Below are 13189 nucleotides of genomic sequence, written 5' to 3'. Positions count from 1 at the left end.
ACAGCATACAAGACAGTGCCAGTGTACATTTATTTTCACTGCACCCCTGAATTTTTACAGCATACAAGACAGGGCCAGTGTACATTAACTTTCACTGTACCCTTGAATTTTTACAGCATATAAGACAGGGCCAGTGTTCATTAATTTTCACTGCACCCTTGAATTTTTACAGCATATAAGACAGGGCCAGTGTACATTTATTTTCACTGCACCCCTGAATTTTTACATCATATAGGGCCAATGTACATTTACTTTCACTGCACCCCTGAATTTTAACAGCATACAAGACAGTGCCAGTGTACATTTATTTTCACTGCACCCTGAATTTTTACAGCATACAAGACAGGGCCAGTGTACATTCATTTTCACTGCACCCCTGAATTTTTACATCATATAGGGCCAATGTATATTTACTTTCACTGCACCCTTGAATTTTAACAGCATACAAGACAAGGCCAGTGTACATTTATTTTCACTGCACCCCTGAATTTTTACAGCATACAAGACAGGGCCAGTGTACATTAATTTTCACTGCACCCCTGAATTTTTACAGCATACAAGACAGGGCCAGTGTACATTTATTTTCACTGCACCCCTGAATTTTTACAGCATACAAGACAGGGCCAGTGTACATAAATTTGTCACTGCACCCTTGAATTTTTACAGCCTATAAGACAGGGCCAGTGTACATTTATTTTCACTGCACCCCTGAATTTTTACATCATATAGGGCCAATGTACATTTACTTTCACTGCACCCCTGAATTTTTACAGCATACAAGACAGGGCCAGTGTACATTTATTTTCACTGCACCCCTGAATTTTAACAGCATACAAGACAGTGCCAGTGTACATTTATTTTCACTGCACCCCTGAATTTTTACAGCATACAAGACAGGGCCAGTGTACATTAATTTTCACTGCACCCTTGAATTTTTACAGCATATAAGACAAGGCCAGTGTATATTAATTTTCACTGCACCCGTGAATTTTTACAGCATATAAGACAGGGCCAGTGTATATTTATTTTCACTGCACCCCTGATTTTTTGCATCATATAGGGCCAACGTACATTTACTTTCACTGCACCCCTGAATTTTAACAGCATACAAGACAGTGCCAGACCAGTGTACATTTATTTTCACTGCACCCCTGAATTTTTACAGCATACAAGACAGGGCCAGTGTACATTTATTTTCACTACACCCCTGAATTTTTACATCATATAGGGCCAATGTACATTTACTTTCACTGCACCCCTGAATTTTAAAAGCATACAAGACAAGGCCAGTATACATTTATTTTCACTACACCCCTGAATTTTTACAGCATACAAGACAGGGCCAGTGTACATTAATTTTCACTGCACCCCTGAATTTTTACAGCATACAAGACAGGGCCAGTGTACATTTATTTTCACTGCACCCTGAATTTTTACAGCATACAAGACAGGGCCAGTGTACATTAATTTTCACTGCACCCTTGAATTTTTACAGCATATAAGACAGGGCCAGTGTACATTTATTTTCACTGCACCCCTGAATTTTTACATCATATAGGGCCAATGTACATTTACTTTCACTGCACCCCTGAATTTTAACAGCATACAAGACAGTGCCAGTGTACATTTATTTTCACTGCACCCCTGAATTTTTACAGCATACAAGACAGGGCCAGTGTACATTAATTTTCACTGCACCCTTGAATTTTTACAGCATATAAGACAAGGCCAGTGTATATTAATTTTCACTGCACCCTTGAATTTTTACAGCATATAAGACAGGGCCAGTGTATATTTATTTTCACTGCACCCCTGATTTTTTGCATCATATAGGGCCAACGTACATTTACTTTCACTGCACCCCTGAATTTTAACAGCATACAAGACAGTGCCAGTGTACATTTATTTTCACTGCACCCCTGAATTTTTACAGCATACAAGACAGGGCCAGTGTACATTTATTTTCACTACACCCCTGAATTTTTACATCATATAGGGCCAATGTACATTTAATTTCACTGCACCCCTGAATTTTAAAAGCATACAAGACAAGGCCAGTGTACATTTATTTTCACTGCACCCCTGAATTTTTACAGCATACAAGACAGGGCCAGTGTACATTAATTTTCACTGCACCCCTGAATTTTTACAGCATACAAGACAGGGCCAGTGTACATTTATTTTCACTGCACCCCTGAATTTTTACAGCATACAAGACAGGGCCAGTGTACATTAATTTTCACTGCACCCTTGTATTTTTACAGCATATAAGACAGGGCCAGTGTACATTAATTTTCACTGCACCCTTGAATTTTTACAGCATATAAGACAGGGCCAGTGTACATTTATTTTCACTGCACCCCTGAATTTTTACATCATATAGGGCCAATGTACATTTACTTTCACTGCACCCCTGCATTTTAACAGCATACAAGACAGTGCCAGTGTACATTTATTTTCACTGCACCCCTGAATTTTTACAGCATACAAGACAGGGCCAGTACTCCTATATTTTCACTGCATAAAGGAGGACATTGACCCTGCCCCCTGAACAACAAAGTGACAGGAACAACACCCCTAAAGAGCACACACTGACCCCACCCGACACCACCACCCACAGAGAGGAACAGAGGTCTGTCTCTCGAGTGACAATGGCGGCAACGCATGGCTGTTTATATGGAATCCAAAACCCGCGAGAATCCGACAGTGGTATGATGACGTTTTGCCTCGTTCTGGTTTCCGCGTCTGGCGGGAAGTCCCAAGCTATCCTCGATTACCGGCTCGGAACGTGAAGTTCGGGGAGTTTGGTTCTCTGAGAACCGAACCCACTCATCTCTAGTAGTTATAATAACCCATACCGGGACCCTACACTGAGCCAACCTCATCTTTACCCAGAGGATGTCAGTGACGGTGACTGTGGTCTTCTGTCCTGGATAATGTCACTACACAGGACTCATTAAGCCTACCAGTGTCTACAGCTAACATACTGTATCCTCTGTAATGAAAACCTAACTGTTCCAAGTCCATCGTTACATCCGCTATACTTCTTGTCTGGAACTGTTTGCATCGGATCAAGCTATCCCTTTTCACTGTTATGGACTGGCTCCTGCAGGGGACACTTAAAGATTTACTCACCTCAAACATTACCTGTTGGCTTTAGCTGCAGGCTTCAATCACCCCATTTTGTGTCATCTCTTATAGGGGTAATTTATTCCGCCCAGGGTAATCCTACGCATGGTGTCCAAGATGGCTGCCTCACCTGCTAACTTGTGAGGGTGGAATATACATACAACCCATGGAAGTTATTACCCAAAATGCCTTCAAGGTTCACTCTAGGTTTTCTTATTTGTGTCTGTTTGGCTGGTCTATTCCTGTATTACTGAAATCTTATGTATTATGGAGGTCATTCGCTCACTAGCAGTTTTTAGCAGCGCTGCAAACGCATTGTCTCCGCCCACGGGGGAGTGTATTTTCGCTTTGCAGAAGTGTGAACGCCTGTGCAGCAGAGCGCCTGCAAAAACATTTTGTGCAAAACAAGACCAGCACTGTACTTACTCTTCGTGTGCGTTGATTCTAACGTTGGAGGGTTGGCTTTTGACGTCACACACCTGCCAAGCCACGCTGTATTTTCCCTGGCACGCCAGCGTTTTTCTAAGCACTCCCTGTAAATGATCAGTTGACACCCAGAAACGCCCCCTTCCTGTCAATCTTCTTGCAGCCGCCAGTGCGAATGAAAACGTTGCTAGAACCTGTGCAAAACCACAACGGACGTTGTACCCATACGTCACGCGTGCGCTTTGCGGTGCACACGCATGCGCAGAAATGCAGATTTTTAGCCTCATCGCTGCGCTGCGAACAACGGAAGCTAGCGATCAACTTGGAATGACCCCCAATGTGCATTGTTTTGATGTCTATAAAGCGCCTGCTGGAGAAAGAGCGCTATATAAAATAACTTATTATTGTTTTGTGTCCCTTCGAGAGTGATTTATGGAGGGGGACCGTGTGCAGACTCCTTGCAGGCCCCCTCCACTTGCAAACTCCTTGCAGACTCCTTGCTCCTCCACTCTCTGCGGCAAAGTTGATTTTGGCATTATGCAAAAGTCTACTGTGCATGTGCAGGTCTCCGGGAACATGGCATGTCGCAAGTGACTTAATTCCACTGTGCATGCACTAATCACAGGGAAAATGGCCACTGCATCATTTTTCCGGCACTTTCTGCTGCTTCTGCAGCGCCAAAGCGGGATGCAGGTAAGTAATCATGGGTGCAGGGTGAGCTGCGTGAGCCCCCCTCCCCGGGACCCAGGGGCACACATGTGCACCGTACACTCTGCACCCATTATACTGTAGATTCACCAAGGTGTCCCTTGTACCATCTGTCTTTGACCTGCATTAGAAAACATTACGCAAAACCACTGGCAAAATGGAAGAAGGAAGAAAGAAACAAAGCTATACAAGAATTAACTATCCAAATAAAAAGTATATGGTAACATCGGATTACATATGTTTTACCGGTAGGCAGGATGCCGGCTATCAATATTCTGACAGCAGAATGCTGGCAGTGGGGCGAGCACCAAAAGTCCCCTTGTGGGCTCGCTACGCTCGCCGTGCTGCAGACTCGGTGGCTCGCAACGCTCCTCACAGGATCTATTCCCACTCTATGGGTGTCATGGACACCCACGAGTGGAAATAGCACTGGTTATCTGGGATTCTGAATGTCGGCATTGTCGACTGTCATGTTTTTTGCATCGGCATCCTGAATGCCGGGATCCCAACCGTCGGCAAATTAACTGCATCCCGTTAAAATCTATACAGTTATGTAAGAAGCAGCACATTTACAGTACTGTACATGAATCTAAACTGAATCCTAATATCTATATAAAAATATATACTGTATGTTACTGTACTTTTTTATTTTTTATTTTTTTAGCTTTTGATTGTTTAGAGCTTTCCCTAGAATTCCAAATTTTAATATCAATGAACTAATAAAAATGTTCTTTTCAATTTATTTTACACTTAATATGCATGCCGCATGGTATAAACGGGGTGTAGTATGGAATGCCGGCGGCCGGGCTTCCGGCGGCCAGCATACCGGCGCTGGAATCCCGACCGCCGGCATACCGACAGCTGGGCGAGCGCAACTGAGCCCCTTGCGGGCTCGCTGCACTCGCCACGCTGCGGGCACGGTGGCGCATGTATTTATTCTCCCTCCAGGGGGGTCATGGACCCCCAAGAGGGAGAAAAGCTGTCGGTATGCCGGAGGTCAGGATTCCGGTGCCGATATGGTGGTCGTTGGGAGCCTGGCCGCCGGCAAACTGAAGACCACCCGTATAAATGAACATTTTAAAAAAAAACATTGTATATGAATTATGTCAATGAATAAGTCTTCTCTCATATGCTGTACACAGGAAGTGCGCCCACGACACAGTACTCCATAACTTGCGGATCGACAGCTCAATGCAATGTGACTGGAAGTTGGACCGTTAATTTTGGCACAGTCAGAACGGGGGTAACATGTTGCAGCACCGATAACTGCACACCAACGCTTCCTACATGTAAGTGTCTAGAGCAGGGGTGTCAAACACAAGGCCTGCGGGCCAAATCCGGCCCGCCAGACCTCGTCTGATGGCCCGCGGTGCCGCCGCCAGCCTTGCAGCCTCCCCTTTTTTTTTTCAATGAATTTACTCCGTGCCTGCACGGAGTAAATTCATTTTAAAAATGGCTCAAGTTAAAAAAAAAAAAAAAAAATTTACTTACCTTCCGGGACCTGGCCCGACTTCTTCCTGCCCCGCACTGCTCCCTGGGTGTCGGACGTGACGTCATCACGTGACGTCCGCCCGACATCTCCAGGGATCAGAGGAGCGCGCGGACGCCGCGGAGAGGAGCAAGAAGAAAGAAGTAAAAGAAAGAAAGAAGTAAAAGGTAAGTAAAGTAAATGGAGGGGGCAGATGGCTGGGCACTATAAAAGGGGGCAGATGGCTGGGCACTATAAAAGGGGGCAGATGGCTGGGCACTATAAAAGGGGGCAGATGGCTGGGCACTATAAAAGGGGGCAGATGGCTGGGCACTATAAAATACATTGTACAATAATTGTACATTTGAATATCTACTTGTCATTATTCTGACTATGGCCCTCATTCCGAGTTGATCGGTCGCAAGGCGAATTTAGCAGAGTTACACACGCTAAGCCGCCGCCTACTGGGAGTGAATCTTAGCTTCTTAAAATTGCGACCGATGTATTCGCAATATTGCGATTACTAACTACTTAGCAGTTTCAGAGTAGCTCCAGACTTACTCTGCCTGTGCGATCAGTTCAGTGCTTGTCGTTCCTGGTTGACGTCACAAACACTCCCAGCGTTCGCCCAGGCACTCCCACCGTTTCTCCGGCCACTCCTGCGTTTTTTCCGGAAACGGTAGCGTTTTCAGCCACACGCCCCTGAAACGCCGTGTTTCCGCCCAGTAACACCCATTTCCTGTCAATCACATTACGATCGCCGGAGCGAAGAAAAAGCCGTGAGTAAAAATACTTTCTTCATAGTAAAGTTACTTGGCGCAGTCGCAGTGCGAACATTGCGCATGCGTACTAAGCGGATTTTCACTGCGATGCGATGAAAAAAAACGAGCGAACAACTCGGAATGAGGGCCAATGTTTCTGCTTTCAGAGCTTGTTATTACTTACATTATTACAAAAAACAGTAATAATTGAATGCAGTGACATTAATTTATGATAATAAAGAGTGGACACATAGACCTACAGATACAACCGGCCCTTTGATGGGGACCAAACTGCTGATGCGGCCCCCGATGAATTTGAGTTTGACACCCCTGGTCTAGAGGATATTCTGGGGTAAATGTTATAGCCTGCTAATTGCAGTAATGGGCGGATTGCTGGTGAGTCTGCCCGATGTTTTGCAGTAGTAATTGTTTAAAAGGCAAAACCAACATGGCCTAAACCTTGGAGGGGCATTTTTTCATTGCTCTCATGGCTCTTGCCAGGCATCTTATACAAGTCAAGGTGATTAGTACCCATGTAAGATATGAAGATGGAAACAAAGTCAAGGGCAGATAGTGAGGGGGGTGGGGGGAAGGAGGAGGAAGTTGAAAGTGGCAGAGAGACGATGGGGGTTGGAGGGATGGGAAGAATTAAGGGTCTTGAAATATGACTGTCTAAAGAGGGAAAGGGCAGCACTGTAGGATGAGCATATACATTTTACATGGAGGAGCTCTGCATATTTCCTCCACTGGATTCAGTATGCAATGTCGGCGCTCGTGATCCCGACGGCCATAATACCGACGCCATGATCCCGATGTTGGACACACCATCAGGGGTGAGTGTGGGATGTTCTCCGCCCTCACCTGCCCCCTAACCCAAACCATCTGTTCCCGCAGCCTAACCCTAACCACCACCAGTGCCTAAACCCAAGTCCCCTCCAAGCTGTCTAAACCTAACACTCCCACCCCTGCAGACTGAACCTAACCTCTCCTGGGGGTGCCTAACCCTATCCCTCCCTCCAGAGGCGTTTCTAGAGTGGAGGGGAACTGTGTGCAGACTCTGTGTGTTGGGCCCCCTCCTCTCCTGTAGCCGTCACCACTGTTGTTAGCGCTCTCAGCACTGAGACTCTGGCACAGTGCCAGAGTCTACAGTGCATGCGCAGGACTCCGAAAAAATGGCCGCCGCACCATTTTTTCGGAGTTCTGCACATGCGCTGTAGACTCTGGCACTGTGCCAGAATCTCTAGGTCTCAGTGCGCTAGCAGCGGAGGTGACGGCTACGGGAGAGGAGGGGTCCCACACACAGTCACTAATGGATGCCGGAAAGGTGAGTATAAAGAAATGGGTGCAATGTGGGTGGTGTGGGTCCCCTCTGGACCCAGGGAACACACACACTGCACCCATTATAGGTACGCCAGTGCCTCCCTCCCCGCAGCCTAACCTTAACCCTCCCTCCCTGCAGCTTACCCCTAACCCCCCTCCCCCAGCCCTAAATCTAATTTGGCGGCTATACTGTTGGGATGCCAGCTGTTAGGATTCTGGCGTCAGTGTTTCGACTGCCGACATTCTGACTGCATCCCCTCCACTGTTACTTAATGGCTTGAGAACACTTTTGCAGATATCTGGATTGTCGGGGTTGAGGTGTAACCCTGCAAGGGTGATTAGTGACCACCAGAGCAACAGAGTCTAGAGCAGAAGTGAGGGAGACATTGTATAGGACAGGAGAGAGAGACAATGGGGGAGAGAAGTGAGCTGAGCAGGGAGGATAGGGATAAGGTGTTGACGCACACAAGGTTGTGCTTAGTGATAGCAGCCCAACCTATGATTGTGTGCATTTGCGCCTTTCACAGACATATATGACAATTTGTGCTAGTCTGCATGTGTCCACAATTGTGTCTACAATAAAATGACCCATTCCACTCCTCCAGGCACAAGCAGGCATTAATGTCAGAATGACACCAATCTGCGTAGGTGGATTTACCTTTCAGTTTTTTCTGAGCATACACAAAGTGATTTTATGCAATTTACACACAAAAAAACATGTTGTGGTTCTCAATGTATATGTAGCTCCCTGCAACAGACACATGCAGTAGACTCACTGGGGTAAATTTACTAAAATGGGAATTCTTTTTAAGATGGGATGTTGCCCATAGCAACCACAGACGAGCCCTGTGCTGGGCGTCCCCCTGCATGTCAGTGTGAATGATCGTAGCTAAGTTTCTAAGTTTAGCACACCTACGATCAACTCGGAATGACCCCCCATGTATATAATATAAGTATGCTCTAGTAAATACAATGATTTAAATAATATTTTCATGACAATAATGTACATTCATTGATCACAATTTAATATTTTTTGAAAGTACCAACCCAGGGCTCACAGCCGAATAACGTGACATGTAGAACCTGTTCTTCATACACTGACTATTGTTACACCGGAGACACTATCGGCTGCACTGGATCAGAGACTAAGTGTGGTATTCTGTCAAAAGTGCTAACAGGTAAGACTGTGTTTTTATTTTGTAAATATTCATGGGTCATTTTAATTATGCTACAAGTACTAACTTGAGTTAGGGATATTTTTACTGTATATTAATTATGAGAATAGGGAAGACAATTATCCTGAAGCATCACAGCTACAGAGGTCCTCATTCCTGCTCCACTATTGGTCATTGCCACACACAACTGCCATCCAATCAGAGGTGCTTTAACAGAGGAGTGGGCCCGTGTGCAGACTGTGGGTGGGCCCCTTTCTCTTCATGGTGCAGTAGACTCTGGCATTGTGCAAAAGGCTACTGCGGATGCACAGGTCTCCGGAAATATGGGCCATGTTCTGAAGACTAAAACTCTACTGCGCATATGTGACGTCCATTTTGACGTCAATTTTTTTTACTGCTACTGAACTCCAATCCGGGACTCCAGAAAGGTAAGTAAAAAAACATTGCACCCATTATAGAAAAACAAATGCATCCAATCAGTTATATCAAGACACTTAGCGGAGTAGTCTTTAGTCATGGCCGCAACTAGGGGGGCCTAAGGGGGCATGCGTCCCGGGTGCAGAATCTGAGAGGACACAGAGATGGGTACTCTGCCTCCCCTCATTCTTTTCAGTCCTAAGGGGCTACTTTCTGCCTGGTCCAAGAACCCTCACTGCAGGGACCCGTTCTCCAGCACCACCAATGAAACTCCCCCCTCCCCGGCAGCAAGAATGCTAATAAATGGAGCAGGAGCGGTGACCAAGGACTCTCAAGCTGCCCCTTTAATTTCTCAAGTGCTGGTCCATGGTCGCTCACACATTCCTGTGTCTGTGTAAGCGATGTCTGCCCCCAGGCCTGTTCCCCAGCGCCTCCCCCTTCTGACACGCAGCTCCACCAGAGGAGGGCAGGGCCATAAGTCGCTACCTGCTGCCGGGTCCCAGAACCCTCCCTAGTACCACCAATGTGGGCTCCTGGGAAACCAATCCCCCTGGCAACTAGAACATTTATGATTGGGGTAGGGGTGACTGTTTCACACTCCTGTGCCTGTGTAAACTATGTCTGCCCCCATCCCTGTTCCTCAGGGCCCCTCCCCTCCTGCACGGCAGCTCCACCAGAAGAAGACAGGGCAAGAGGAAGCAGCAGCAGCCGACAATTAGTCTGGGCACTGAGGTGAGATCTCTATACGCCAGGACAGCTGCAGCCTCCCAAAGTGTGGTCCTGGGTCCCAACTGGCATGCAGAGCTTTGTAGTCCTACAGCAGTTGGCCAGTTGGAGTCCTCCCCACCCGTGTGTTCGATACAGTGACTGAATGGCTTGTATCAGGTATATGACAACAAGCAGTCCTAGGGACTCCTCTCTGCAGCCAGGATAACACACATTGTGTATCCCCCCTCCCCAGAAAGTTGGTACTCCTCCTCTTTAATTGGTCCTAGGTCCCGACTGGCATACTGGGCTTTGTGGTCCTACAGCAGTTGGCCAGTCGGAGTCCCACACAGTACTGTATCTGAGATGCATGTTTATTTTCTTGCGTTCCTATTCATTTTCCTAGGGAATGTGTGCTGGATGACTCCTGTTGGTGCTGGTCGTTACTTTCCCAACTGTTTATTACTTTGGAGGTCATTCCGAGTTGTTCGCTCGCAAGGCGATTTTAGCAGAGTTACACACGCTAAGCCGCCGCCTACTGGGAGTGAATCTTAGCATCTTAAAATTGCGAACGAAAGATTCGCAATATTGCGATTACAAACTTCTTAGCAGTTTCAGAGTAGCTTCAGACTTACTCGGCATCTGCGATCAGTTCAGTGCTTGTCGTTCCTGGTTTGACGTCACAAACACACCCAGCGTTCGCCCAGACACTCCTCCGTTTCTCCAGCCACTCCCGCGTTTTTTCCGGAAACGGTAGCGTTTTTTCCCACACGCCCATAAAACGGCATGTTTCCGCCCAGAAACACCCATTTCCTGTCAATCACACTACGATCGCCTGAGCGATGAAAAAGCCGTGAGTAAAAATACTAACTTCATAGCAAATTTACTTGGCGCAATCGCAGTGCGGACATTGCGCATGCGCACTAAGCGGAAAATCGCTGCGATGCGATGAAATTTACAGAGCGAACAACTCGGAATGAGGGCCTTTGTTTTTAACATGGGCCCTCATTCCGAGTTGTTCGCTCGCTAGCCACTTTTCACAGCAGTGGACACGCTAAGCCGCTGCCACTGGGAGTGAATCTTAGCTTAGCAGAATTGCGAACGATGTATTCGCAATATTGCGAAAAAGATTTTTCTTTGCAGTTTCTGAGTAGCTCGAGACTTACTCTGCCAGTGCGATCAGTTCAGTGCTTGTCGTTCCTGGTTTGACGTCACAAACACACCCAGCGTTCGCCCAGACACTCCTCCGTTTCTCCAGCCACTCCCGCGTTTTTCCCAGAAACGGTAGTGTTTTTTCACACACGCCCATAAAACGACCAGTTTCCGCCCAGAAACACCCACTTCCTGTCAATCACACTACGATCACCAGAACGAAGAAAAAACCTTGTAATGCCGTGAGTAAAATACCTAACTTCTTAGCAAATTTACTCGGCGCAGCCGCAATGCGAACATTGCGCATGCGCAGTTAGCGGAAAATCGCACCGATGCGAAGGAAAATAACGAGCGAACAACTCAGAATGAGGGCCATGGTTCCAAAGTGTGTGTGTGCATGGGGGCGCCAAAATACTGCCTTGCCCCGGGTGCCAAAAATCCTATTTTCGGCCCTGCTTTAGTCACTTTGCCAGTGTCAGCCGAGGGGAATCGAGTTCTCTAGAACCATAGGGTTTTTTTCCTGACATTTTGTTTAGCAGTAAAATGGAAGATCAGAATCAGCACAGTCTTAAAATATATATTATACTGGGCTCATAAATTCAGCAACAGCTAAAAATATATAACCTGATAAATCTTAATTTGTTTAAATATTTTGTTTGATATTATGGGAGAGACAGTGTATAACAAAATATATGGCAACAGTCCTCATTCAGAGTTTATTCTTCATTGAAATCCCATGACACGGGCTGTGGAAATAACACCGTGTTCTTTCTCCCACAGGAACAATATCACAAGCTACTACCATCCGTGGCTGTACCACCCCAAGCTTCTGTGACACACTGGGTACTGGAGTTTATTATTACAGTGGATTGAATATTGCTATGACCACATACTGCAGCAATGGAGCGGTTGGCCTATATGCTGGGTTCTTTGGTTCCGCATTTACTTTCCTGTTGACAATATTACTATTTTAGATGAACTGCAAAAAAGAAAACACTGACACAGAACGTGATTGAGACTAAGATGTAAATTCGAGTTAATGAAGATGAGAAAAAGATGCTAAACCATTCGGCATGGCTTTCGCGTGACAGGCGTCTCATGCTGCGCAGCGTTTGAGGCGTTTGAAGTGCATGAGGAGAGGACACATCTGTACATAATTAATCATATCATCATGCTGTGTATACACCAGTCTTCATCATATTGGGTTTAAAAATTGGTGTTTAAATGGTTTTGTCTTGTACATGATTGGCGCTTTAAAAAAACGTCAGCGCTCTACCAGGAACCCGCTCCTATGGCTAACGTGGACATCATTACATCCTGCCCAGGGGGTTATTAGAAGAAGCATTAGCTTTCTACCACTGTTTTACAGAGGAAGCATTTTGAAAATTGTATTTTTGTTACATACTAATATATCGTTATCATTACGTGATTTACATTTCAAATATTCAATGAATATGACAAATTTATATATTTTGATAAAGAAATAATCAAAGAAAACTAACAACGAATAAAGAGTGATATTAAAAATATCTATATTTAGTGAGAACTATTGTTTTATTTAAAAAAAATGTTCTTTAACTGTAAAGATTTACTTTTTGAAAATTCATGACTACGAAGAGATTCACGTATAAAATAAATCACTCATCGGAAAAAAATTGTGTTTTTTAAGTTCAGTAGTCATACCATTTGTGTCTCACTTTCCTTTAATTATATCAATGAACATAAAATTAAACAGGTTCCTTTCAGATATTCAAACATATTTAATAAAAAAAAATTATAGGATACATACCGTCCTTGAAAATGATACATAATCTAAACTTTTTCCATAAGTATTGGATGACTTTTCATTAAAAAAAAAAAAAACATTCTCGCAGCCAGTTAAAAAAAAAAAATAGAATTTTTTTTTAAATGTCCTACTAATATAACTT

At 45.2% G+C, this 13189-nt stretch overlaps 1 protein-coding gene across 1 annotated transcript in view; it reads left to right on the top strand.

The window, feature by feature from the left end:
- Positions 1 to 12796, top strand: part of LOC134966961 (phospholipase A2 inhibitor NAI-like) — a 48559-nt gene extending 35763 nt beyond the window's left edge. Inside the window, exons 3-5 of the mRNA XM_063943971.1 lie at positions 5406 to 5552; positions 8853 to 8990; positions 12042 to 12796. Coding sequence (XP_063800041.1) covers positions 5406 to 5552; positions 8853 to 8990; positions 12042 to 12235 — 479 coding nt within the window. The 3' untranslated portion in view covers positions 12236 to 12796. The remainder of the gene's footprint in view (positions 1 to 5405; positions 5553 to 8852; positions 8991 to 12041) is intronic.
- The last annotated feature ends 393 nt before the right edge of the window (positions 12797 to 13189 follow it).

The sequence above is a fragment of the Pseudophryne corroboree genome, chromosome 10, assembly GCF_028390025.1.
Source record: "Pseudophryne corroboree isolate aPseCor3 chromosome 10, aPseCor3.hap2, whole genome shotgun sequence".
In the NCBI taxonomy this organism is placed as follows: Eukaryota; Metazoa; Chordata; class Amphibia; order Anura; family Myobatrachidae; genus Pseudophryne; species Pseudophryne corroboree.
This window is presented reverse-complemented; position numbering and strand designations above follow the sequence as displayed.